This window comes from Cibotium barometz, chromosome 21 (assembly GCF_041138505.1).
Source record: "Cibotium barometz isolate CiBa-2024 chromosome 21, ASM4113850v1, whole genome shotgun sequence".
Lineage (NCBI taxonomy): Eukaryota > Viridiplantae > Streptophyta > Polypodiopsida > Cyatheales > Cibotiaceae > Cibotium > Cibotium barometz.
The window spans coordinates 30,960,606-30,985,274 of record NC_141066.1 but is presented as its reverse complement, the minus strand read 5'-3'; the positions used below and the strand labels follow the sequence as shown (position 1 = coordinate 30,985,274).

At 50.7% G+C, this 24,669-nt stretch overlaps 1 protein-coding gene and 1 pseudogene across 5 annotated transcripts in view; one reads left to right on the top strand and one right to left on the bottom strand.

Annotated features, from left to right (window-relative positions):
• Positions 1-24,669, bottom strand: part of LOC147627069 (callose synthase 3-like) — a 117,083-nt gene that overhangs the window by 24,062 nt on the left and 68,352 nt on the right. For all 5 annotated transcript variants that reach the window (XM_086815630.1, XM_086815635.1, XM_086815632.1 and 2 more), the window contains 3 exons: positions 22,564-22,730; positions 22,299-22,422; positions 22,119-22,213 (listed from right to left, as the gene is read on the bottom strand). In XM_086815630.1, the coding sequence (XP_086671756.1) occupies positions 22,119-22,213; positions 22,299-22,422; positions 22,564-22,730 (386 nt within the window). The remainder of the gene's footprint in view (positions 1-22,118; positions 22,214-22,298; positions 22,423-22,563; positions 22,731-24,669) is intronic.
• Positions 3,805-5,459, top strand: LOC147627071 (uncharacterized; annotated as a pseudogene).

The window sequence follows — 24,669 nt, the reverse complement described above, 5'->3', positions numbered from 1 at the left end:
AGTATTGAGGATCGTAATAGGCCTCCAATGCCGAATATCATCTGATACTCCCTCCCCCTTGGGGATAAGATAGATCAAGCCCTCTGAAAAGCTCTGCGGCATCACCCCAGTGTCCAAAACATGCTGAAAGCCCCTGCGGAGGCCTGGCCCCAAAAGGTCCCAATAGCGATAAAAAAGGCCGGCGTCAGTCCGTCCTCCCCTGGGCAACTATGTCGCGGCAAGACCCTCAAGGCCTTGGCAAGCTCAATCTCTGAAAGAGGCGCACCAAGAACCGAACGCATACGATCTGTGACCCTCCTCTGCACATGGGCCCACACAGTCTGTCTGCAAGCATCTCTGTCCTCAGTGGCTGGCTCCGCTGAAAGCAGGTCTCTATAAAATGCAGTGGCTATGGCTTTGATCTCCCCGGGCTCAGAAATGCTGCCACCAACCAGGCATCTCTGAAGCTCCTGCCTCAAGCAACCTCGATAGCGTATAAAATGTGCTCCGCCCAGGCCCTGTACATTCCATGAGATGATCCTCATGGATGACCTGCTGAGGTAGATGCTGTCTCAGCCGTGCGGCGGGCCTTCGCAAGCGGCTTGGATGCACTTCATGTTGGTATGCGCAAATAGCATCCTGGTTTGATCTCCACAGGTTTAGTTTAGACAGACTTCCACCCTTCCAGTACTCTTTGGAGGCACCCTCTCTCACCTTGACACATTCTGAGATTACTAGAGTCATCAGACAGGACCTCATTCAGTTGGACACTAGGAGGACATGGCTAGAGCCCTCACAGGAGTGGGGACGAAGATGGCTTTCTATAGAGACCATCTTCTCCGCACCACTGAGGATGGCTTTATACTTAGACCAAGCTACATGGATACCCATCTGTCTCATGGATTGAGGTGCGCAATTGGGCAGATCCGCACCTCTTCACATCAGTTAGAGATAGAGACAGGCAGATTTAGAGGCATACCTCCAGGGGATAGGATTTGTCAAATTTGTTGGATAGAGCCAGAGACTGAGGAGCACTACATCTGTCGTTGCACAACATATTATGAGATTCGAGGGCGCTACCATTGGCTTTTCAGAGAATGGGCTATTGTGATCAGCGATGCTTGGGTTTTTATCTCCTAGAGATCCGCAGGCTCAAAGAGTCCATTATCAGGAGAAGACGCCCGACTGGCAGGGAGTCCACACAGAGACAGATTACTGACTTCTTTAGAGGGACTACCCGGGAGGACACACAGCCGACAGCCCAGCAGTGGGCACCCCGTGGGACTCTAGTTGAGAGAGCTATCCAGTTGGGCAGATCTAGACGCCCGAGGGTTCGCGGATCCTCACATCGGAGACGGTGCCTACACCGGAGGATTCAGAGCATCATTGCGAGGCATCGGGCTCGTCCGACCAGGCATCTCACTATGGCAGATATCCAGGCCATCCGGCAGAGACCCATGCTAGAGCTCCTAGGATGATTATGACTCCAGCCATATACTGTTGTACTCACTGTCACTTTTGTACTCCCCCATATTCATGTATTCATGTATCCATGTACTCATGTACCCCATTTTGACTAGTAGCATTAGCTTCCCACTCTCCCTAGTTGCTGCTTCCGGATGCCCCCTACTGATGTATTGTGGGGCTAGATTACTTACCTTCAGTTCTTTCTTTTCTTTTCCAGACAGTGTATCAGATGTCACATGGTTGTAACTTTGGTCTCATAGGTCACTTTGGCCTTTAGAAGACATTAATATAGCATTTCATTTCATTTCTCTCCCCCCCCTTCCAATACAGCATAGAGGCCCCGTCATTTGCTCTCAGCCCCACAGAGCGGAACAGGGTTATCAGGAAGGACATTGTTAGATTGGATACTCAGAGGACATGGAGTTCACCTAGTCGTCCACTAGGGACGAAGATGGCATTCTACAGAGATCGCCTCCTATGCCTAACAGAGGTTGGGTTCATCATCCGTCCACGCTACATGGACATACACCTATCCTTTGGGGTGAGATGTGCGATCCGCCAGATCCGCACCTCTTCCCACCAGCTGAGAGAGGAGAATGCCAGATATGGGCCTAGGGCAGCCACACCAGAGGACAGGATATGCCAGCTCTGTCACACAGAGTCCGAGACAGAGGACAATTACATATGCCGATGCCCTGTTTACTATGAGATTCCGGGGAGGTTCCACCGCCTCTTCCGAGCTGGGTTCGGACCACTTTCCAGGATCATGGACTTCCCGAATCAGAGATGCCTGGGACTTCTTCTACAGCTCCGTAGACACAGGGAGTCCTTAGTGAGATCCAAATCAGCTGTACTTGCTCGAGGACCAGCACAGAGAGCTCTCACCGACTTCTTCCATACCAACACTCCGAGGGCCGATCCACCCATCATACCCAGACCACAAGCTAGTGTAGGAGCTCGGCCGAGAGGTGTGACACTAGAAAGAGCCACTGAGTTATGCAGAGCTCAACGCCCCAGACCCCATGGCCATCGCCCACGGCCACGCAACCACAGGACGATCCGGGCCATCATCTCCCATCATCGCACGACCTTCTCTCGCTAGCTCAGTTTTACCACCTTGAGCACCATGTCATAGCGGCCCATGAGGGATGTATTAGGGTGATATGAGAGCTCTCTGCTCATGTACCAGATCTATAGCTTGTTGAGTGCACAAGATCCACAGAGGCCATTAGCAGAGCTCACACAGATCCTGACAAAGGCTTTACATACTGCTGCAGCGACGGCCTTCCCACACATGTAGCCCACAGTACGACCACGTCCTGGGAGCATGCCTCAGAATAATTGGTATGATGATGACTGTAGGGAGCTCAAAGCCCAGCTACAGAGAGAGGTGGCCACAGGTGTTACTACATATAGACAGTCACGCATCATCTTCCGACGCCTCATTCGGCGGAAGAAGAGAGCATTCTTAGCTCGGTTGGAGAGAGACATGTATCAACTGTTTTTGAGTCAGGATTCTCGGGAGGCCTGGAGATTTCTTAGAGAGCACCCCCCGCCTCCGGCCACTACCTCTCCAGATACATGGGGCGAGTATGCAGCCTCCCTCTACACAGTACCAGAGCAACCACCACTACCGAGCCCTCCAGAGCCCTGTCCACCCACTTCTACCTTCTTCACAGCAGAGATGGTGAGGAGGGCCATCAAATGATTGCATACAGGGAGGGCACAGGATCATGACGGCATTGTAGCCAAGCATTTCATACATGCTAGAGATATGATTACATACTTGCTAGCTCTCATGTTTAATAGAGCCATGTGTGAGGGGTTTCTTGGGACTTGGAGTACTTCCACGATTGTGTCGGTGCTCAAGTCTGGAGATCCGACCCTGCCGACTAACTAACGCACCATTATGATTGGTAACTCGCTGGCCAAGCTATATGCCTCTATTTTTGAACAGGTGTTGAGCAGATGGGCAAAGAGACAAGGGGTCGGAGCTCAGGGACAAGCCGGTTTCAACAAGAGGAGATTCTCTACTTTGGATCATATCTTTACCCTCAGGGCTATCATTGAGGAGGGCAGAGCACATGGGAGGAGGATCTACTGTGGCTTTGTGGATTTCCGCAAGGCCTTTGACACACTGCCTAGAGCTAGACTGATGCGCAGGCTGCAAGACTTGGGGGTTCCATGTGAGCTCATTTGAGGTATTATGGCACTTTATGAGACAGTAGTTGGGCAGGTGCGGACTTCAAAGGGTCTCTCCCATCCAGTACACTCCACTATAGGGGCGAAACAGGACTGCCCGCTCTCTCCGACTCTATTTGGACTATACATTGATGAGATCTCTGATTATATTGGGACATGAGGGGACAGAGAAGCCCAGTTGGCTGGCACTTGTGTACCTCTGATCTTATATGCTGATGATATTGTGCTTATAGCAGACTCACCAGAGGGTATGCAGAGGCACTTGGATACTTTACATGCTTATGCACAGGATAGTTGTCTCTCACTTAACCTTGGTAAGACCAAGGTTATGGTGTTTAATACTACAGCTCAGTGGGTCTGGAGATCAGCACCTATTTTCACATCTGGGCAGGAGACAATGGAGTATGTTGACTCATACACATTTCTTGAAGTGGCGTTCACTGGGCCCACATTTTCCATGAGGGGGGCAGAAGAGGCCAGACTGACTAGAGGATATGCAGCACTAGGAGATCAAGGGAGGAATTGCTCAGAGGTACAGTTTCAGGAGCCACGCACTAAGCTGTGGCTTTTTGACATGCTGGTCTCATCGGCGATGCTATATGGAGTACACATCTGGGGGCCTAGCCTAGATCGTCACAATCGATCAGGATGCACATACGATGGATGGAGATCGATGGAGAGACCACTTGTGTCCATGATCTCCAGGATGATTCGGGCTAAGACCTCGGTACCCCATGAGATTATCAGGGCCGAGATGGGAGCACCACCGATCGTAGTCGAGGCTCTTGCCAGATCAGTGTCGTTCATTCATAGCACTTGGGAGCTTCCCCAACACTGGTATGCACGACTTGCTTTAGAGTCCTCTCATCAGCTAGCCATGGAGGGAGACACTTCATGTTGGTATGCGCAGATAGCATCCTGGTTTGAGCTCCATGGATTCAGTTTAGACAGACTTCCACCCTTCCAGTACTCTCTGGAGGCACCCTCTCTCACCTTGACACATTCTAAAATTAGTAGAGTCATCACACAGGACCTCATTCAGTTGGACACTAGGAGGACATGGCTAGAGCCCTCACAGGAGTTGGGGACGAAGATGGCTTTCTATAGAGACCTTCACCGCACCAGAGGATGGCTTTATACTTAGACCGAGCTACATGGATACCCTTCTGTCTCATGGATTGAGGTGCGCCACTGGGTAGATCCGCACCTCTTCACATCAGTTAGAGATAGAGACAGGCAGATTTAGAGGCATACCTCTAAGGGACAGGATTTGTCCGATTTGTCGGACAGAACCAGAGACGGAGGAACACTACATCTGTTGCTGCACAGCATACTATGAGATTCGAGGGCGCTACCATTGCCTTTTCAGAGAGGGATTTGGACCACTGGCTAGAGTCATGAACTATTGTGATCAGAGATGCTTGGGTTTTTATCTCTTGGAGATCCGCAGGCTCAGAGAGTCCATTATCAGGAGCAAACGCCCGACTGGCAGGGAGTCCACACAGAGACAGGTTACTAACTTCTTTAGGGGGACTATCCAGGAGGACACAGCCGACAGCCCAGCAACAGGCACCCTGTGGGACTCTAGTTGAGAGAGCTATCCAGTTGGGCAGATCGAGACACCCGAGGGTTCGCGGATCCTCACATCGGAGACAGTGCCTACACCGGAGGATGCAGAGCATCATTGCGAGGCATCCGGCTCGTCCAACCAAGCATCTCACTATGGCAGATATCCAGGCCATCCGGCAGAGACCCATGCTAGAACTCCTAGGATGATTACCACTCCCATATACTGTTGTACTCACTGTCACTTTTGTACTCCCCCATATTCATGTATTCATGTATCCATGTACTCATGTACCCCATTTTCACTAGTAGCATTAGCTTCCCACTCTCCCTAGTTGCTGCTTCGGGATGCTCCCTACTGATTTATTGTAGGGCTAGATACTTACCTTCAGTTCTTTCTTTTCTTTTCCAGAGACAGTGTATCAGATGTCACATGGTTGTAACCTTGGTCTCATAGGTCACTTTGGCCTTTTGAAGACGTTAATATAACATTTCATTTCATTTCATTTCTCTCTCTCTCGATGGAGGACACCGATATACTGGATCTCGTGCACCCTCCTCGAGTTGCTACGGACCTACCCTGCCTGAGAGGAGTTACCTCGGACCGGGCCTCTGCACTCCAACGTGCCCAACGCCCGCGGCCGTTAGCCACAATACCATCATCAGCTCCAGATCCAGGATATGCTCTACCGCCATTGAGCTACCTTTCCACGTGAGTCGTGACACAACTGAGGGAGACCTCTCGGCCATACTCATTAGCCCCATGCTTGATATTTTGGAGAGTGGTATACCATCTACTGGGAGCTGATGCTGCTCTCATGTTTCTATGTTCTTAGTATTCCATGATGAGTTTCCATGAACAGTTTTGTATCACCCCAATGAGATAGCTATGCTTATGTTTTGTTTCTGTTTTATTTTCCATTCCATGATGAGATATGCTATGGACATAATTGTATCACTTTGGTCTCATAGGCCCATTGGGTCTTTACTAGACACTTAATATATCTTTCTGTCTCTCTCTCAGAAAGGCCTTCTTAGATAGGTGGGCTGCCCTCAAGGGAACACAGGTGTACATGGGAGATGATCTCACTCCAGCACAGGTGGCACACCGGCGTCAGGCGATGATGACTGTTCATGAGGCCCACAGAGCAGGCAAGTACAGAGATGGTAGAGTCATTATCACTAAGTGCCGTACCAAATAGGGACGCAGGGACTATGAGACCAAACACGTAAGGTTGGCAGTATGGAACTGCAATGGCATGCTGTGGTCGAATCCAGGAGGCTTTAGCGAGACTCTCACAGGCAGGGATGTCATTTTTTATACAGAGACTCATCAGAGCCCTGAGAGGGGCTTACCATACATAGCCGGGTATGAGTGGGAGTCAGCTTTTCGAGGCGAGACCCGCACATCAAGAGGAGTACGTGGCTTTGGGAGGGTAGCTGTCCTTTTTAGATCCCATCTCTAACAGATTCTCACCATCGTCCAGAAGGATGAGGATGCACAATATCTTTGGGTGCGGCTACAATTTAGCAGTGACAAAGTCATCCACATTGCTGTGTGTTATTTTGCACCACGCCACTCCCCTTATGCCGCGCAGCATAACCTACTTACCATCAGATGGGGATATCATGGCGTTCTCACAGTTGGGGGAAGTCCTCCTGCTCGGGGATTTCAACGCCAGGATGGGATGTCAACAGGTCCCACTACTCGATCTAGACGGCCCTATCAGACTACAGGAGCTGGACGTCTCTGACACACGGCTGCAGCGATCATCACAGGACCGTGAGGAGGTCACACTGTATGGGAGATATTTCTTAGAGCTAGGAGCTGCACATGGTCTCGTTATCTATAACAGGATGTCTCGATCGCCCTCCTCTGGCGCCCTCACCTCCTTCTCTCACTCGGGAGGTACTAGCACTGTGGACTACCTTATGGGATCTCCGGCTTTAGCACACCTTCTCCCCGACTTCTCCATTCCACCACCCCCTTTTGAAGCTGACCATGCCTACCTCTCTTTCACTCTTACTTGCACACCACCCGTCCCTCCACCACCACCCCTCATCTCACATTACACTCAAGTCCTTTTTGATCACGAGCTTGACCTTGTTTGCTCCAACCACATCTACCGCCAACTCCAAGATGTGGAACCTACTGTCCCCCTATCCACCCTCACAGCATAGCTCACAACCATACTCCACACATCCGCCACTGCTTCTTTCATCTGCGCTGCGGTCTACCGCCAAGCCACCTTGCGGTTCCATGCCACATAACTGTTGGTATGATGACGAATGTTGGGCCACACGCTCCCATCTTAAGCATGAGGTACGGATTGGGCAAATCAAGAAGCGCCAAGTGCAACGGATTTCTCAACAACTCACCCAACACAAAAAACGGGAGTTCTATGCTCGGAAAGAGGATGAGTTATACCGACTTTTCTTGGGCGCCGAACTGCAAAGAGGCATGGAGGAAACTTTGAGAACATCGCCCTCCCACACCTATCACCTGCCCGGACAGATGGCACTCCTATGCGCACTCCCTCTATCATATCCCCCATCAACCACCCCTACCCCCACCACCAGATTCGCGTCCAACCACCTCCACCTTCTTCACAAAGGACATGATCCTCAAGGCCATTCGTAGACTATGCAATGGGCGAGCCCAAGATCATGAGGCCGATGATACCCTGGCGCCCCTGCTAGCCTACATGTTCAATAGAGCCCTTTGTGAAGGATTTCCACCCTCTTGGTCCACCGATACCATCAACCCCATCCTCAAAGCCAGAGATCCACTTGATCCTAATAACTACAGGACGATCATGATAAGCCACACATTGGCCAAACTCTACGGATCAGTGCTAGAGGCAGAGCTCAGTTCATTTGCAGAGAGCCAGGGATGTAGAGCCTCAGACAGGTTGGCTTTCGGAGAAGCTACTCTACCCTTGACCGCATCTTCACCCTCCGTGCCATCATCGAGGAGGGTAGAGCACGCCATAAGGATTTACTGCTGCTTTGTGGATTTCCACAAAGCTCTTGATACTGTATCCCGAGCCCGCCTCCTACACCATCTACAGGAGATCCGCGTCCCATCTGACATTGTTTGGAGAATCATCGCCCTCTATGAGTCCGTCACCAGACGAATGAGAGCCCCAGGAGGTACATCACAGGAGATTTCTAGCACTATTGGGGTGAAACAAGGCTGCCCTCTGTCACCCACTCTTTTCGGCCTCTACGTTGATGAGATTTCAAGCTTCATTGATGGATTAGGTGGGGCTGGTCCAACAAACACTGGCAGGCATATTGATCCCCATACTACTTTATGGAGATGACATCGTCCTCCTCTCAGACTCAGCCGAAGGGCTTCAGAGACAGCTGGATGCCTTACATGACTTTTGCACTCAGCGGGACCTCTTGTTAACCTTGGTAAAACCAAGGTAATGGTCGCCCCTTCACATCCAGATTGAGCTTCACATATAGAGGGGATCCTATGGAGGTTGTCTCATCCTATGTCCCGCAGCACATGCCAGAGTGACGCGGGGATATGCAGCCTTGAGCTTACTTGAGAGGCAGTGCTTCCAGGCACATTTCCAGGAGCCCAGGACAAAGGGCTAGCTTTTTGATACCCTCGTCACACCACCCTTGATGTATGGAGCAGCATTCTGGGGGCCAAATTTATCCGATGAGGATTTGCAGCGAGTTAAGAGGCCCCAGGTCATGATGTTCTCCCGTATGATCCGTAGCAAACCATCAGTCCCACACCAGATTATCCAGGCAGAGTTTGTTGAAACCCCGATGGTAGTGGATGCACTCTTCCAAACAGTCACATACCTCCATCGCATCAGTCACATGCATCCCCATAGGTACCTGAGACTTGCCCTAGAGTCCTCCACACAGCTAGCTCTTGAGGGGCACTCTGGAGTATGGTATGCACTAGTTTCCACTTGGTTCTCAGTATATGGACTCCCCATGGACCGCCTACCCTCCCTTCAGTACAGTAACCAATTTGGACTCCCCTTTTCTCCGGCTGTCTCGCGAGGATACCAATCGATTATCCGGTTAGATCTTCTCAGCCTCTACACACATTGCACATGGATCACACCTCTGGAGCTCACCAAGATGGATTCATCCAGCAACCGAGCTACTTGAGTGTTCACATGTCCCATGACATGTGGATTGCGATTGGCAAGATACGAGTTTCATCCCACCGCCTCAGAGTGGACATAGGTAGAGCTGAGCGCATCTTCAAAGCCGGGAAGCTCATACGGGGACCTAGAGGGGAGAGGATATGCCGATTATGCCACAAAGAGGTTGAGACGCAGGAGCATTACGTATGCCACTGCCCAATATACTATGAGATCCTTGGGAGGTTTCACTGTCTATGTCGTGAGGAATTTGGTCCACTCTCCAGGATCATTGACTTCTAAGACCAACGTTGCCTAGGCCTCTTCCTGCTTGAGCTCCGTAGACACATGGACACCTTTTTGAGAGAGCTTCGACCCTAGCCAGCCCGCCCCCTCCCCCACCAGCCAAGCATCACTAGTTTCTTCCAAACCCAAGAGGTGGAGGACACCGATATAATGGATCTTGTGGACCCTCCACGAGCTGCTCCGGACCTACCTCGCCCGAGAGGAGTTACCTAGGACCGAGCCTCTGCACTCAAGCGTGCTCAACGCCCCCGGCCCCCCGTCGGCCATGATCACCTCATCAGCTCCAGATCCGGGACATGCTCCACTGCCATCGAGCTACCTTTCCACGTGACATAGCTGAGGGAGACCTCTCGGCCATACTCATTAGCCCCATGCTTGATATTTTGGAGAGTGGTATACCATCTACTCGGAGTTGATGCTGCTCTCATGTTTCTATGTTCTTAGTATTCCATGATGAGTTTCCATGGAGACAATTTCGTATAACCCCAGTGAGATAGCTATGTTTATGTTTTCTTTCTGTTTTATTTTCCATCCCATGATGAGATATGCCATGGACATTATTGTATCACTTTGATCTCATAAGCCCATTGGGTCTTTAGTAGAGGCTTAATATATCTTTCTTTCTTTCTCTTCTTTTCTCTCTCAAAGTGGAATTGCATAAACTCATGGGTATAAAGAAGGCTTTGTTGCGCGCTACGACGATCAACCTATTGCATGCTACATTGGTATTAGAGCTGCAGGTTGTAACCCAACTTAGCTACCCTAAAGTGAGAGCATTCCGTGGATGATAAAACTGCGTTCAAGAAAAACCACCCTCGCCTCCACGGTGTCAGGAGAGACATCGTCAGAAATCTACAAAGAAGATATGGAAGGAGAGATCTACAAGGAAGACAACCACTACAAAAACGTTTCCACCAAGCAATGAAGATTTTATCAGATTACTCTTGGAGAAAAACAGATTGCTGAGGCAACAGATATAGGCCAAAGAAAAAGAAGCGGAGGCTAAAAAGCCAAAGAAGCAGCTGAAAAGCCAAAAGAGCTCTCAAAATTGGCAAAATTATTCCTTCTCATGGAGCAACAATTGCAAAAAGGCGGAAGTATGACGAGCCAACGAAGCTCGTCGTGAGGATGAACGAAGGGGCCGAGCATGCTAAACGCAAGGCTAAAGAAGAACAAAGACGGGCAGACCAAGCTACCAGTTAGATCTTCTCAGCCTCTACACCCATTGCACATGGATCACACCTTCGAAGCTCACCACAAAGATGCACGTCTACAGAGATCGCTTCCTCACACTCACTGAGGATGGATTCATCCAGTAGCCGAGCTACTTGAATGTTCACATGTCTCATGCCATGCGGATTGTGATTGGCCAGATACGGGTTTCATCCCACTTCCTCAAAGTGGAGACAAGTAGAGCTGAGCGCATCTTCAAAGCCGGTAAGCTGATACGGAGACCCAAAGAGGAGAGGATCTGCCAACTCTCCCACACAGAGGTTGAGATGAAGGAGCATTACATATCCCGCTGCCTAGTATACTATGAGATCCGCGAGAGGTTTCACTGTCTATTTTGTGAGGGATTCAGTCAACTCTCCGTGATCATTGACTTCCAGGACCAACGTCCTCTCGGCCATACTCATTAGCCCCATGCTCGATATTTTGGAGAGTGGTATACCATTTACTCGGAGCTGATGTTGCTCTCATGTTTCTATATTCTTAGTATTCCATGATGTGTTTCCATGGACAGTTTTGTATCACCCCAGTGAGATAGCTATGTTTATGTTTTCTTTCTGCTTTATTTTCCATTCCATGATGAGATATGCCATGGACATTATTGTATCACTTTGGTCTCATAGGCCCATTGGGTCTTTAGTAGACGCTTAATATATCTTTCATTCTTTCTTTCTTTCTCTCTTACACTTTCTGAATTGCCTACCACAAAGGTAACACAAAACAAGATACTGAACAGTCGAACCCTCTACAATGAGGCTGCTTCCAATGAGGTTACATAAGTCCCAAAATACTTTAGGACATGAAATGATAAAATTTGGAATGTGAAATGTAAGTCCAAGGTTTGAACCCTTGAACCTACACAATTAATCTCTCATAAAAAGAAATCCATAGAAAGAGAGATTTTCTAAATATCCCGCAAGCTATGTGTGATTTATATTTAGTGAGCATGATCTCCGGGTGTGAGTGTAAGTGAGCGAGCCGCGCCTGGATATGGTGCTGATGTCGAGCCCGTATCTCTGTGATCTCCCTCTGATGTAGTTTGGGAGTCTGGTAGCCTGGTGCTCTCGGTCTCTGTCTGGCTCGGAGGTCCGTAGCGCGCGCTGAAGTGTAACCCCCTCCTATGTCAGGGTAGGCACTGGGATAGATCTATGGAAGAAATGAGTGAGCTGGAGCTGTCGCCCACCTCTCCCTGTGGTATGAGTCCGTAGTAGCGGTGTCTCTCTGTGGCGCTATCTCTAGCAAGAACTGGCCAAATCTGCACTGGTCTGCGGACTACATGATCTAGCGGAGTGAGGGATGTCCACTGAAGATGGTGGTGTATCTCTCTCTAATGACACTATATGCTCTGCATCTGCATACATAATGCTCCTCACTCTCAACCTCCTCCTGGGATAGTCTGCATATCCTCTCTGCTCTCGGGATCCGTGCTGCCCTACCTGCCTCAATCTCAAGCTGGTGTGAGAGAGAGAGAGAGAGAGCTCAGCCATGAGGATCGTCTTGTGGAATATCCGGGGCCTTGGCGGTGCCTACTAGCGACGAGACACTGAAAGGATTCGAGAGGAGCTCAACGAGTACTAGTCGGGGGAGCTTGACATTCTTATGATCCAAGAGCACCACCTCAATTCAGGGCACACCCATGGTTGCAGTAAGATTCTGCCTGACAGAAGCCATACTCTAGTCCCCGGCAATTGGGCCCCTTGGGAATCAGGGTGGAGCTTGCATCTCAATGAGCCAATGCTTGGTACCATTGATAGTCGATTCTGGTGTGATTGTTTCTCGCCACGCCGAGTGGTTGATTATTCGCGTTGGGGGGGATCGCCTTGGTATCCTCAACATCTACACCCCTAACGGCGCGGCTGCTGAGTGCACCTCCCTCTAGCTTTACGTTCGACATGGGCTCCCTGAGCCAACACTCGGTGTATGGGAGGAGACTTTAACATGCTCGAGGACCCTGAGGACCGAGCATTGAACCTACTGTTTCTGGATGTGAGTGCTCCACTTGGGAGGAGCTTCTTTTCCGTATCTGGGGCTCTCACCTGGCTGAGTTCGGTCGCATGCAGGGCAACCTTGCCTTCTCCTGTTCAGATCGGCGCGCCAAGGCCCACCCTCTTGCACCTGGACTGCTTTTACGTGGGGCTGTGTCAAGTAGGCATCTTAGCAGGCATGACCTCAGATCATGACCCTGTGCTTCTCACCTTAGCAGAGCCTGGCTCAGCCGCTAGCCAGCAGTCTGCATGGATTCTAGATCGCCTCCTTCAGGATCCAGTTGTTTCCGCCCACATTGAGGAGATCTGAGCCTCCAACAGTTTCCCCCCCAGGAGTGCGGCAATTGAGCTTGATGCCACATTATTCAAGATCAGCTCCTTTCTTCAGACGGCCACACATGAGAGACTCAGGGCCTTCTGAGAGCAGGAGAGGAGCCTCCGCCGTAGCCTAGCCTCACTGCAGAGGCTTTCAAGAGCAGGCTCCGGAGAGCACCAAGGTTAGTGGCCACCTGGTGGCTGCCCGCACTGCTTAAGAGAGCGTGGAGGAGCAGAGGATTGAGTACAGATACCATGCAAGAGCTTTATTTTGGACCCAAGCTGGGGATTAGGTCTCCTGAGAATTCTTTGTAGCTTCAGGACCCCACTTTTGTCGGGAGGGGATCAGGGCTCTCCACCAGCCAGATGGATCCATTGCCTCAGAACCTCCACAAGTCAGAGAGAGCCCTCTCCTGGAGCCACCCCAGATTCCCCCCAGAGAGAGGAGGCCCACCAGCGAGTTTGGAGGCATATTCAGCCATGTGTTTCACAGTCCTTTAGGGATCACCTGGAATCCCACTTCTCAGGCATGGTGCTAGCTGAGGCACTTCAGGCCCTCCCCCACCAGAAGTGCCCCGGAGAGGATGGCCTGCCGGTATCCCTCTTTTTTCACTTTTGGGATCTCATGGGAGCGGGTTTTTGGGTCACTTTCAATGAGGTCATGCAGACAGTCTCGCTGCCTGAGCACCTGACCGATGGTCTAATATTCCTCATCTCAAAGATCCGCTAGTGGAGACCAATCACTCTCTTAGGGACACACTCTTAGGGAGGACAGCGTACAAGATCCTCGCCAAGGCAATCAGCACTCCACCAACACTGCGGGTAGATCCTCTATACATGCCAGTTAAAAGAAGATAGACACCCATGGAATTTCAGGAAGCCAAAAGGCACGACTCACATGTTTGCTACAACTTCCCAATTTTCTTACTAGAGATGACCATTGCGGCCTCACCCAGTGAGGGCTCTCCCACCTAAGTCTCTAGGCGGGCCCCCCAAGATCTTGGGGCAACCTGTGGATTATAGTTTCTTCCGGTGTCTTCTGACAGAAGGGACAGAGAGGTTCAAGGAGACCGTAGCCCCTATTCGGGTATGTGTGGTCTTCCACCACTCCATACCCTCTACGCCACAAAACGGCACAATGATCTTCTCTTTCCCCTTGAGCGCAACCCCCAAGACAGAGTGGGATCCAGAGTTGGTGGCCACTACCATTTAGGATCAGGCAATTGAGCTATCGCATCATCTGCAGGATCTCCGCATCACCGACGTTCTTACTCATCTATGGCCTTTGGCCAAGATGGAGCTTGGTGGATCAGCCCACAAAGACTAGGGAGGGGAGATGGTGACCTCCAGCCTAGAGGTGCTGCTTTTTGTATTCATGCATACTCTCTCGCAATATATCTCCCCCTTCTTACAGATACCTCCATTGTGATCAATAGAACACGGAGTATGCATACTCGAGCACTCCGCAGAGTGGCAAAACATGGAGGGCAGGATCCACACCCACTTAGCGCGACTCTACACCAGGACAGATTGTGACTATTCCCCGTCTAAGCCCGCGCCCAAGACTCTTCGAGTGGAGGGCAGTTCCGGTAGTTCCGCCTCACACAGAGATTGATATGAGGATGGTCTCATGGAACATTCAAGGCTTAGGGGGGCCTCAGTGCTTTCAGAGACAAGGCGTCCTTAGAGGAGAGCTGCATCAAGCTATGATGGGGAGACCTATCAACATTCTTTTCCTCCATGAGCACCATCTTACTGAGGGGCGTACCCACCACTGCGGGAAGATTTTACCAAGCAAGAGTCGTACTTTTTGGTCTCCATCCTTCGGCCCTTCAGGGAAGCAGAGAGGAGTGTCTCTCTCTGTCAGTGAGCAGCTTTTGCCATCTATGACAAGATCACGAGTCATCCAGGACGTGCTCAATGGGTTAAACATTCTGATTGGAGAGGATAGCGTTGGCTTCCTCAACATTTATGCCCCGAATGTGGCTGAAGGCAGAGCTATGTCTTGGAGCATTGTCGACAGGCCCTGCCCTGCCCCAGGCTGATTTCTAGTGCATGGGTGGTGACTTCAACATGATAGAGGCAGCAGAGGACAGACTTGGAGGTGGCACAGCCACACTCTCTCTTGAGTTGCCTGCCCAACTAATGAAGTCTATTGAGGCCTTCCTCAACTTTATCCAGATGTAGAATTCTTGAGCTATAGATGCATAAATCATTAATAAAGACTCGAATAGATGAAACAAAGTAGGGCTTAGAAACATAATTCATAAAACTATTGGAAAGTGGCTGGAGCATTGGTAAGGCCAAATAGCATTACTCTATATGCAAATCATCCCCATGGGGCGATGAAGGTGGTGTTCCGCTGATGTTCCTCTGCACTTCTTATTTAAAATAAACCAGAATACCCATCACAAATAGTGTACAATTCATGACCTGCCACCTCATTTAGAATCTCGTCCTGTAATGGAGTGGGAAGTGATCCGGCTTAGTAGCTCAATTCAAAGGTTTATAGTCAACACAAACCCACCACTTCTCGTTTTTCTTTAGAGTGACTACGAATACTAAGACCCATTCTGCATTTTCCACTAGATAGATAAACCCTACACAAAGCAATCTCTTCACTTCTCCCAATAGTGCTTCTCTCTGTTCTACTCCCAATCTCCTTAATTTTTGTGTTGTTGGCTTTTCTTCCTCCTTCAAAGCAATGGGAGGAGATGATATTGATTCTTAGTAGACAAGACCCTTGGCATCTTCCTAAGTTTGAGCGTAGCCCTGGGAGTCTTAGCTTCTCTCGATCGGATAGGTGGAGCCCTGGCCCCAACCTCTCGCGGCTAGACAGGTTTTATGTTGACGAGTGGGCTTGCAGCCGTGGAGGCATGGTTGGTATTCTGGCAAGCACTACATTTTCAGATCATGCCCTAGTTATTATGTCCCTAGAAGACCATGGAGGCATGACAGACATGCGAGCTCCAGGATTCCAAACAGCCTCATTCAGGACCTCGAGATTTGTAGCCGGATTGAGCAGATATGGGCGGGATTGGACTTTTCCTCAGGATCTGCAGTGTGCACTTTGGATGATGGCCTTGGGGAGGTCAGTTTTTTTTTACAGGAGGCAGCCCAGAGTAGATTGGAGGGATTTCAAGAGCAGGAGAGGAGTGTGAAGAGGGGCCTAGCCTCTTTACAATGTCTTCAGGAGAGTTTCCCAAACAACCCGTGGATTGATAGTTAGATCGTTGCCGCCCGCATGGAGATTCAGTCCATTGAGGAGAGGAGGGTGGTGTATAGATACCATGCCAGGGCTTCATTCTAGACTCAGGTCGGTGACAGAGTTAGTGGAGACTTCTTTGAGATAGCCAGCCCACACAGGAGGAGAGACAGTATTCGCAGGCTACGTGGCCAAGATGGAACTATTGTTTCTGACCCCCCGCAGGTGAGAGCCATCGCCACAAATTTCTCCCGATCTCTTCTCACTTGTGCCCCATTATCCCCCGAGGTGATGGATGCGCGCGAGAGAGTCTGGAGGCACACGAGAGAGGTGGTTCCCCCCTCCCTTTGGTCTTTCTTATTGACCCCTTTCACTGCAGAGGAGCTGGCACCGGCGGTGAAGGCATTACCCAAGGGCAAATGCCCGGGGGCGGATGGACTTCATGTTTCTTTCTTTCTTTGCCATTGGGACCTCATGGAAGGTGGCCTTCGCGCTGCTTTCAATGAGATTATGCTCATAGGTGCCATGCCAGAGAGGCTCGCAAAGGGCTTGATACATTTGATTCCCAAGGAGGGTGGTGATAAATTGGAGATCCGACACTGGAGACCCATCACCCTTCTAGGGACGGCCTACAAGATTTTGGCCAGGGCCATCAGCAAGCGACTTCAGCCTTCCCTCCCAGACTTGATCCATGACACTCAGACGGATTTTGTTCAGGATCGGAGTATTCTAGACAACATCTTTTTGGGAGGCAACAACTTCAGCCAGGATGCGACAGTGAGACCTCATTGTGCTACTCCTAAACTTTGAGAAAGCTTATGACAGTGTGGATTGGAGCTTTTTGGAGGGCACTATGAGCCGAATGGGATTCCCCATGCAGTGGATTCGTGGAGCCTCAGGACTTTACTCAACATCTCACAGCCAGGTTCTCATTCAAGGAGCCCAAGGCAACAGATTCCCCCTTTCCCGCTCGGTTCGACAAGGCTGTCCTGTGGCACCGATCCTCTTTCTATTTGTCACCAAGGCCATGAGTAGTTTTCTCTCCGCCCAGGAGACTAGACTTCACGGATTGCGCCTTCACCTCCGCACGCAAGAGGAGCTGCTGGACTCAAAGTTTGCAAACAACATAGTAGCCTACCTTGCTGGAGATGTTGGGAATCTCTAGAGATTCACGAAGGCAATAGAGATTTTCTGTCGTGCATCAGGAGCACAGATCAACTAGCACAAGTCGTGTGGTTTTTGGGTACGCTCAGTACCCACCCCGACTTGGCGACCAGTTGAGGCTTTTCAGTGGATCCCAAGGGGCACTCCAGTCCGATACCTCGCTTGCCAGGTTGGCATTGATCTCTCTTCCGAGCAGCAGCTCGCTCCACTTCTTCTAAGTATTCGGAAGAAGCTTCTACACTGGAGCTCAGCGAGGCTATCCCTAGCAGGCAAAGTGGCAGTGGCAAACAGGTACTACTTGCCACCATGTAGTACATCACCTCGTGCTGGGCCTTTTCTTGGGCTTGTATTGGCCAAGTACAACGTTTGATCTGGAACTTCTTGTGGACCAGAAGTGATGGGAGGCCAGCCAGGGCCAAGGTGGCATGGAGAGTCATCATTCAACCAGGTAGCAAAGAGGGGCTCGGCCTCCTGGATCCAGCTATATAGAGCCGTGCCCTGCTAGGCAAGTTGTTTGTCAAAGGACTCCTACCCAAGGGTGAGCCCTCGAAGGATTTCCTCTCGGCCCGGATTCCATCCCGCACTCGGAGCCTTGGAGGCCCGTGGCCGCAGAGTACTAGATGGATCTTCACGGCGATGCGAGCTGTGGTTTTAGTCCTGCCTTTGAGGACAGATTCGCAGCCAGTCTACTTCGTGCTTGGGAGCATCTCAGGCCAGCCCTCAGACAGATTGTTCCAATGGCCTCAAAGGAGCAGCTTCCGCAACCTTTGATCTAGAACCCCCTAATCCATTTACCTAGTGGCCACATGCTAGGGGCCTGACCGCACATATCCTGGGGCGCCTTGAGCATGCGACCAGCCAAGTCTCTTGGAGATTGGGTTGCACACAGGCAGTTACCTCGGGAGGAGCAGGAGAGAGGCCTGACAGGGATCCGGGGTAGAGACAGGCTCAGCGTCGACATTAACTCGGCTATTCCTCCGGAGTGGTTGACTCCTACTCCAGACCCAACCCCCCCAGTGTGGCTAGGTGTGTTCACCAAACACAATATCCTCATGGCGGTCCATGGAGCAGATGAGGACGGTGGTTTGCTCACTTTTTCTATTGGATTAAATCGCAGATTAGAGAGATCAAAGCACCCATTGGAGGATTTCAAAGGCTGCACCTTGCAGAGGGTGAGGGTGACTGGTTTTCAGGCACAGGAATCGCACATACATCCAGCACCAACCAAGGTGGCCAGGGAGAGATTTTGGCGGTTATGGATTTGGGAGTGCCGTCCTCTCACACGGTTGCAGTGGGACCCTGGAGAGTGGACTTGGCATGATCCCACAGATCGGGTAGAGACTCTGGATGCCTCTTTCTTTGCATATACAGCACGGATCGGCCGTAGGATCCAGATGCTGGAGATAGATGGCACACCAGCACACTCGCAGTCTCGGGGCCTATCACAGCGTTTCCTTTCAGATTTCTGGAAGAGGCTTTGGGATAGCTTTCGGCCGAGGAAGATCACTCTCTTCCTTTGGCTAACGGCACACAATAGTGACTTGGCTAGCAGTCGGAGGTCGGTCAACAGCTTGCCCGAGATGCGGCCACCCCTAGGAGTCTCAACGACATTGCCTTTGGGATCGCCCGAAGGCTCAATAATCCCGAAGGCTCAGCAGATTTGGCAGCGGATTCTCCGCATCTTCGCTATGGACAGGGCATCGACCCAGATCATCACTTGGGGTACTGTCGCTTGGGCAACTGAGACTAGAGTGGTCAGGACTTACAAGGAGGATGGGGGGGGCCTTGCCCTTCAGGTCTCCCACCATCGTATTGCAATAGTATCAGTCACAGCCCCGCTTGCAAGTGTCTCGCGACCAGGCTCATGCCAGCAATGGGAGATTTGCAGTAGCATAGCAGCCTAGCACATCTGACGTGCTAGATGTAGCGAGGCCATCGAGGGTACCCACACTCCGCTGGCTGAGACCATCAAGAGCATATGGCTTGACATCATTCACACCCTCCGCGGTCAATGGGGGAAGCTGCAGGGAGGTTCTGACCGCATGCGGAAGCGGCGGGAAGCCTTCTTGAGATTTTGGAGGCCTGGCCCTTTCCTCGCACATAGGGCGGTGACCCCATCTGGCATTACAGACCACCTACGTGGTTGTCTCCCCCCCCCCTTCTTATGAGATAGCCTTCTCCTCATCAAGCGGCCAGCCGGACGAGAAGCATCTCTTCCCCTTATGATCACTTGTTTCCCACCCTTATATGAGGCGAGTTTATATTTAGCCCTTCGTGGTTGTACTTAGCCCTTCGTGGCTGTTTTTTCTTTAACTAATTGAAGGATCTCTTTCCTGGGAAAAAAAAAACTAGATTCAGGGGGGAGGATCTTGCAGTTTTGCTTCTCGACTTTGAGAAGGCCCACGACATAGTAGATTGGCCCTTCTTGGAGGGGACTATGCTGAGATTTGGATTCTCGCCTTCTTCAATTCGGGGAGTAGCTTCACCCTACTCAGGTGCCCATGGCCAGGTTCTTATCCAGGGCGGCCGAGGAGAGTGTTTCGCCATATCTCGCTCAGTGAGACAGGGTTGTCCACTTGCCCCCTTCCTTTTTCTGCTCGTGGCCGAGGCTATGAGCTCTTTTCTCAAGGCTCATGATACAGGTCTCCAGGGGTTGCGGCTGCCTATTTGCACTTTGGATGAACTTCTGGATGCACAGTTTGCAGATGATTGAGGCTCCCCTCCGAGATTAAGGTACCAGACATTTGGTACTCGGCAAAGCTTCAGGCGCCTCCAGGAACAGGCTCAGCAGGCCCAGCTTGCTTCCTTGAGGGGGCCTCTACTATGATCCACGACATTGACAGACATTCCAGTGGACTCCCCCCCTCCCCATGGATCACATCCTTTACCCGTACAGGAGTTACCCTGATGGTTTTTGGCTTCTCATCAGGACCTGCGAGGTGGGCCCCGGCCGCCTCTTGCTGGCATCACAGTGGCAGATAGCAGGCAATGACCTCCCGTCCCCTCCCCAGTGGGGCTTCCAGGGAGGGAAGTGGACTATTGTTCCCCCCTTGCTAGAGGTTAGAGGCATCGCATCCTGGTGCCTCTTGCTTTGGGAGAAGAGCCCCTTATCCCATGTTCAGTGGGACCCAGGAGAGTGGCAGTGGTGAGATCCAAAGATACCCGATCCAGAGGAGCCCATCACCTTCTTGATTACTCTGCCTGGCTGGACAGACGGATTCTCTTACAGACTGTAGATGGCACCACTGTAACACAACAGCAGTAGCAGGGCCAGGGAGTTCCAGCCCCATTCATCAAAGACTGTGGAGTAGCTTGTGACCCCGGAAGGTATCCATTTTCCTGTGCTGACTCGCCCACCGGAGTCTTGCGAAAGCACATGGTTGGCAATTCCAGGCAGACCAGCGAGATTCTGTCGTTGTGGTAGCCCTGAGGAGAGCCAGAGACACTGCCTTTGGGACTGCCCCGAGGCCCCACAGGTTTGGAAGCACATCCTCTGCATATTCACCTCGGAGCATAGCACCACTCACACGGTCACATGGGAGGCGGTCACCTAGGTTGCAGAGGCGGGGGAAGCCCTTTTTTATGAGGACGACAGGAAGGCCTAGCACTGTGCTTATCCCACTTGCACATCTCCGTGACAACTGCAGCAGCAGCCCCAATTTGGGCTTAGACTTCAGAGTCACGCACCAGCTCAAGATGGGAGGTGATCAGCAACTTAGCAGAATGGCACATCATGCAGGCGAGGTGCAGCGAGGCATTGATGGCAGGCTCACCCCTCCAGCAGAAACCATGAGTTGATATAATTCAAATCCTATGCGGTGGCAGCAAGAGGCATTTCTCCATGCCTGGAGCCCCAGACCCTTTCTTTCCATGAAGGATAGCGGTGTTGCATGGCCCTACAGACCCCCAGTGTGGCTTTTCCCCCCTCCGCCCCCGATGTAGACTCCCTCTGATAGAGCAGCCAGCCATATGGAGGGAGCTCCCCCACCATTCATTTTGTACTTTTGACTGCATTTCAGAAGGGTTGTATGCAGCCTCTCAGCTGGTTTTTCCATTTAACTATTAGAAGGATTGTCTTTTGGGGGGGAAAAAAGATCACAGAGTTTAAGGAAATTGGGTAGATATAATGGCCAAAGGGGTATGTGTGTGTGCATGCACCCGCCGAGCAATGTTTCTGTGTATGTGTGCACATAAGCCTGTTGTGTGCATAAAATTACAATGCACAAAATAAATACAATCGTCTTTCATTCAGTAGCCAACTACCTATTGCCAAGGAACTCTATTTTTTTTTAACTCCACTGAAATCCTGACAATAATTGGTATATATGGCCAAAGAGCTATGTGTGTTTGTGTGTGCACATGCACCAGCTGTGCAATGTTTCTGAGTACGTATGCACGGACCAGTGTGCACGTCTTTCATTCAGTAGCCAACTACCTATTGCCAAGGAACTCCAGTTTTTTTAACTCGACTGAAATCCTCACAATAAAGGAAAAGCAAAAATTTAAACAAAGAAATTAACTTTAGGGTTCTAATAGTGCATGCAATTTCACATGTTCTGTAATACAAAGATCGATACTCACGATTCACTGTCTTTCTTCACATCTCTGATGTACACTTCGAGTAGATCCTGGAGTAAAAATGTCACCTGCTCTACTTCTGCAATGTTCGGCTTTACCTGGAAAAGAAAATAGAGTAATCCTGCTTCTTGAAATGATAACTGCTGACAATTTGCAGAAAACACCAGGCAGATAAAAGCTTACCAGAATCTTAACAAGCTCGACAATCTTGCCAAAAAGCAAAGGTAAAGCACTCATTCTCAAGCTTTTGATAAGCGTCCTCTGTGCAATGCTCTCCTGGACATCCTTGATCAGCTTTTCTACAACCCTATAAATCATCCAGGCCCACATCGGTTCCATTCACATTTATCAGTTGGCCAAAAAATGATACTCACCAGTGGGAAGGTTTTGAATTCCCAAAGGAGCCAGTACATACAAATAAAACTTTCAAAACCTCGCTGACACTTACTTGCGCTCACGACCACCCTTTGCAATAACATGCAAAATAACTGTAAACAAATCGTAACACTCCATAATGGCGCATTTCATGTATGGGTCATGGTCGATCCTTCTCATGAGCTCTTCATCATTCACTCGATCACTTAAGTCTTTAACCATATCTAGCACCGAGGCTATCTGCAAGAGACCAACTCCATCCCGACTTACTAATAGGTCACAAACCCACTCATTTGCATCAAAATTGAATCAATTTGTACTTAATCTAAAATATAAACTTAGACACTTCATCTTTTTTGGTGTATTTAATCTAAAATATAAACTTAAACACTTCATCTTTTTTGGTAAGGCAATGTATTTAACAATAACAAATTACTGAATATGTAATTGAAGCCAAATTGAGACCCAATTTTTACCACCTATAATGCAAAGAATCAATGTAGGCTTTTACTAAATTCACATAAATTTTTTTTTTTTTTCCCGAGAAAAGATCCTTTCATTAGTTATATAAAAACGCCCGTAGGGCTACAAAAGATCTCTCCTGCTCCTAAGAGAGAGAAGAGCAGTGAATACATCATGGCAGCCCGGGAGACTCTCCCTAGGTGCTGCAAAATACAAGCATCAGTATAAAGAACTGAGCGGCTAAATCATACAATAGGGGGGGGGAAGAGCCAAACAGGTGGCCTGTAGTGCCAACGGGGGGGATCCCGTGTGTAAGGTGTAGAACGGGCCACTGCGCCAAGTGGTGTGAAAGGCCTGGCGCCGTAAGATCGCCTCATCCGAGTCTCCCCGGATGCGGTCGTACTGTCCTCGCAGGGTGTGGATCAACTCCTGCCAAATCCCCCGAACAGTCTCTGCTGGTGGCTCTAATCTCCCCTCAAAGGCCGTAAAGCACCGGGCCCTCCAGGTGAACCAGATGGTAAGGCTGCTGAGGAGCTCCCATCGTAAATCCCTCTCCTGTGTCCAGCTGGCGGACGAGAAATCCGGTGCCGGAACCAGGCGAGGCTGGCCCCTAATAAATCTGATGGCCTGACTGCCCTGCTCCATCTCATAGCCCATAGCAGGCCCTGACGAAGTCGACCAAGCAGCGGCACCCCACGTAAACATACCCTCTGGAGAGAGGGGGACCAGAATACGCAGTATCCGCAGCCAAATCTGCTGTGCCTGAGGGCAGTCCCAAAGGCAATGTCTCTGTGTCTCCATAGGGTGGCCGCATCGGACACAGGCCGCCGGAAGACCGCTGTAAACAAGCCAAGTGCCAACTGCTGAGCCCCTGTGGGCGACCAGCCACTGAAAAGCCGAGATCCTGCGGGCCTGTCGACTAGCCCAGAGCCGAGCCTAGAAATCCTCCAGGAACTCCTGTGAGAGTCCCTGCAATCGCCAATGCCCCGCTGCCGCTGGAGAAACCGTCCTCCTCGCCGTCAAAATATGCCGTCCCAGCCGAACAGTATACTGGAAAAAGGTGATCTCTGTGGCCTCAAGGGATGCATAAGGATCATGCCACTCGTACTCCCCGGGGTCCCACTGTAGCCGGGCCAAGGGGCGCGCTGCATATGCCCATATGCGCCAATCCGGGAGCACATCAGCAGGGTCGGGGTCAATATGCCACTTCCGAGAAGCGGCAGCCACTACCCGAATCCTCTGAAAGGTGCACTCTGCAACCAAAGGCGACTCCACCTCCACTCTCTGGAGTCTGCCCTCATCCTAAATCTCATAGTAGAGGCATCTGCCATCCTCAGTGCTAGCTCTGACAGCAATCAGGATCTCCAACTGTGTAAAGGCTCCCATCCACCGTGGGGCCACTGGCTCGAGAGGTGTGAACCACTCCTCTGTAAGTGCCTCCTGAATATCATCCCTCATAATCAACCCCCCTCTGAAGTGACTCAGCCTCTCCACCTGGATCTCCTCTGGTAGACTGCAGAAAGCCTGCCAGTCTCCAAAACTACGAGCTGGGCCTGCCGCTAAAGGTTCCCAGGCTAGACGAGGCCGAGAACCCAGCATATGACCCTGCTCCGTACGAACCGCTGGGCTCCAGATGAGCGGCTGCCTGGCCCGCTCCTCAACACAAGGAGGCCGCTGAGAGAGCCCCGGTCTCAGCAGCTCCCAAGCTCTCAGGATA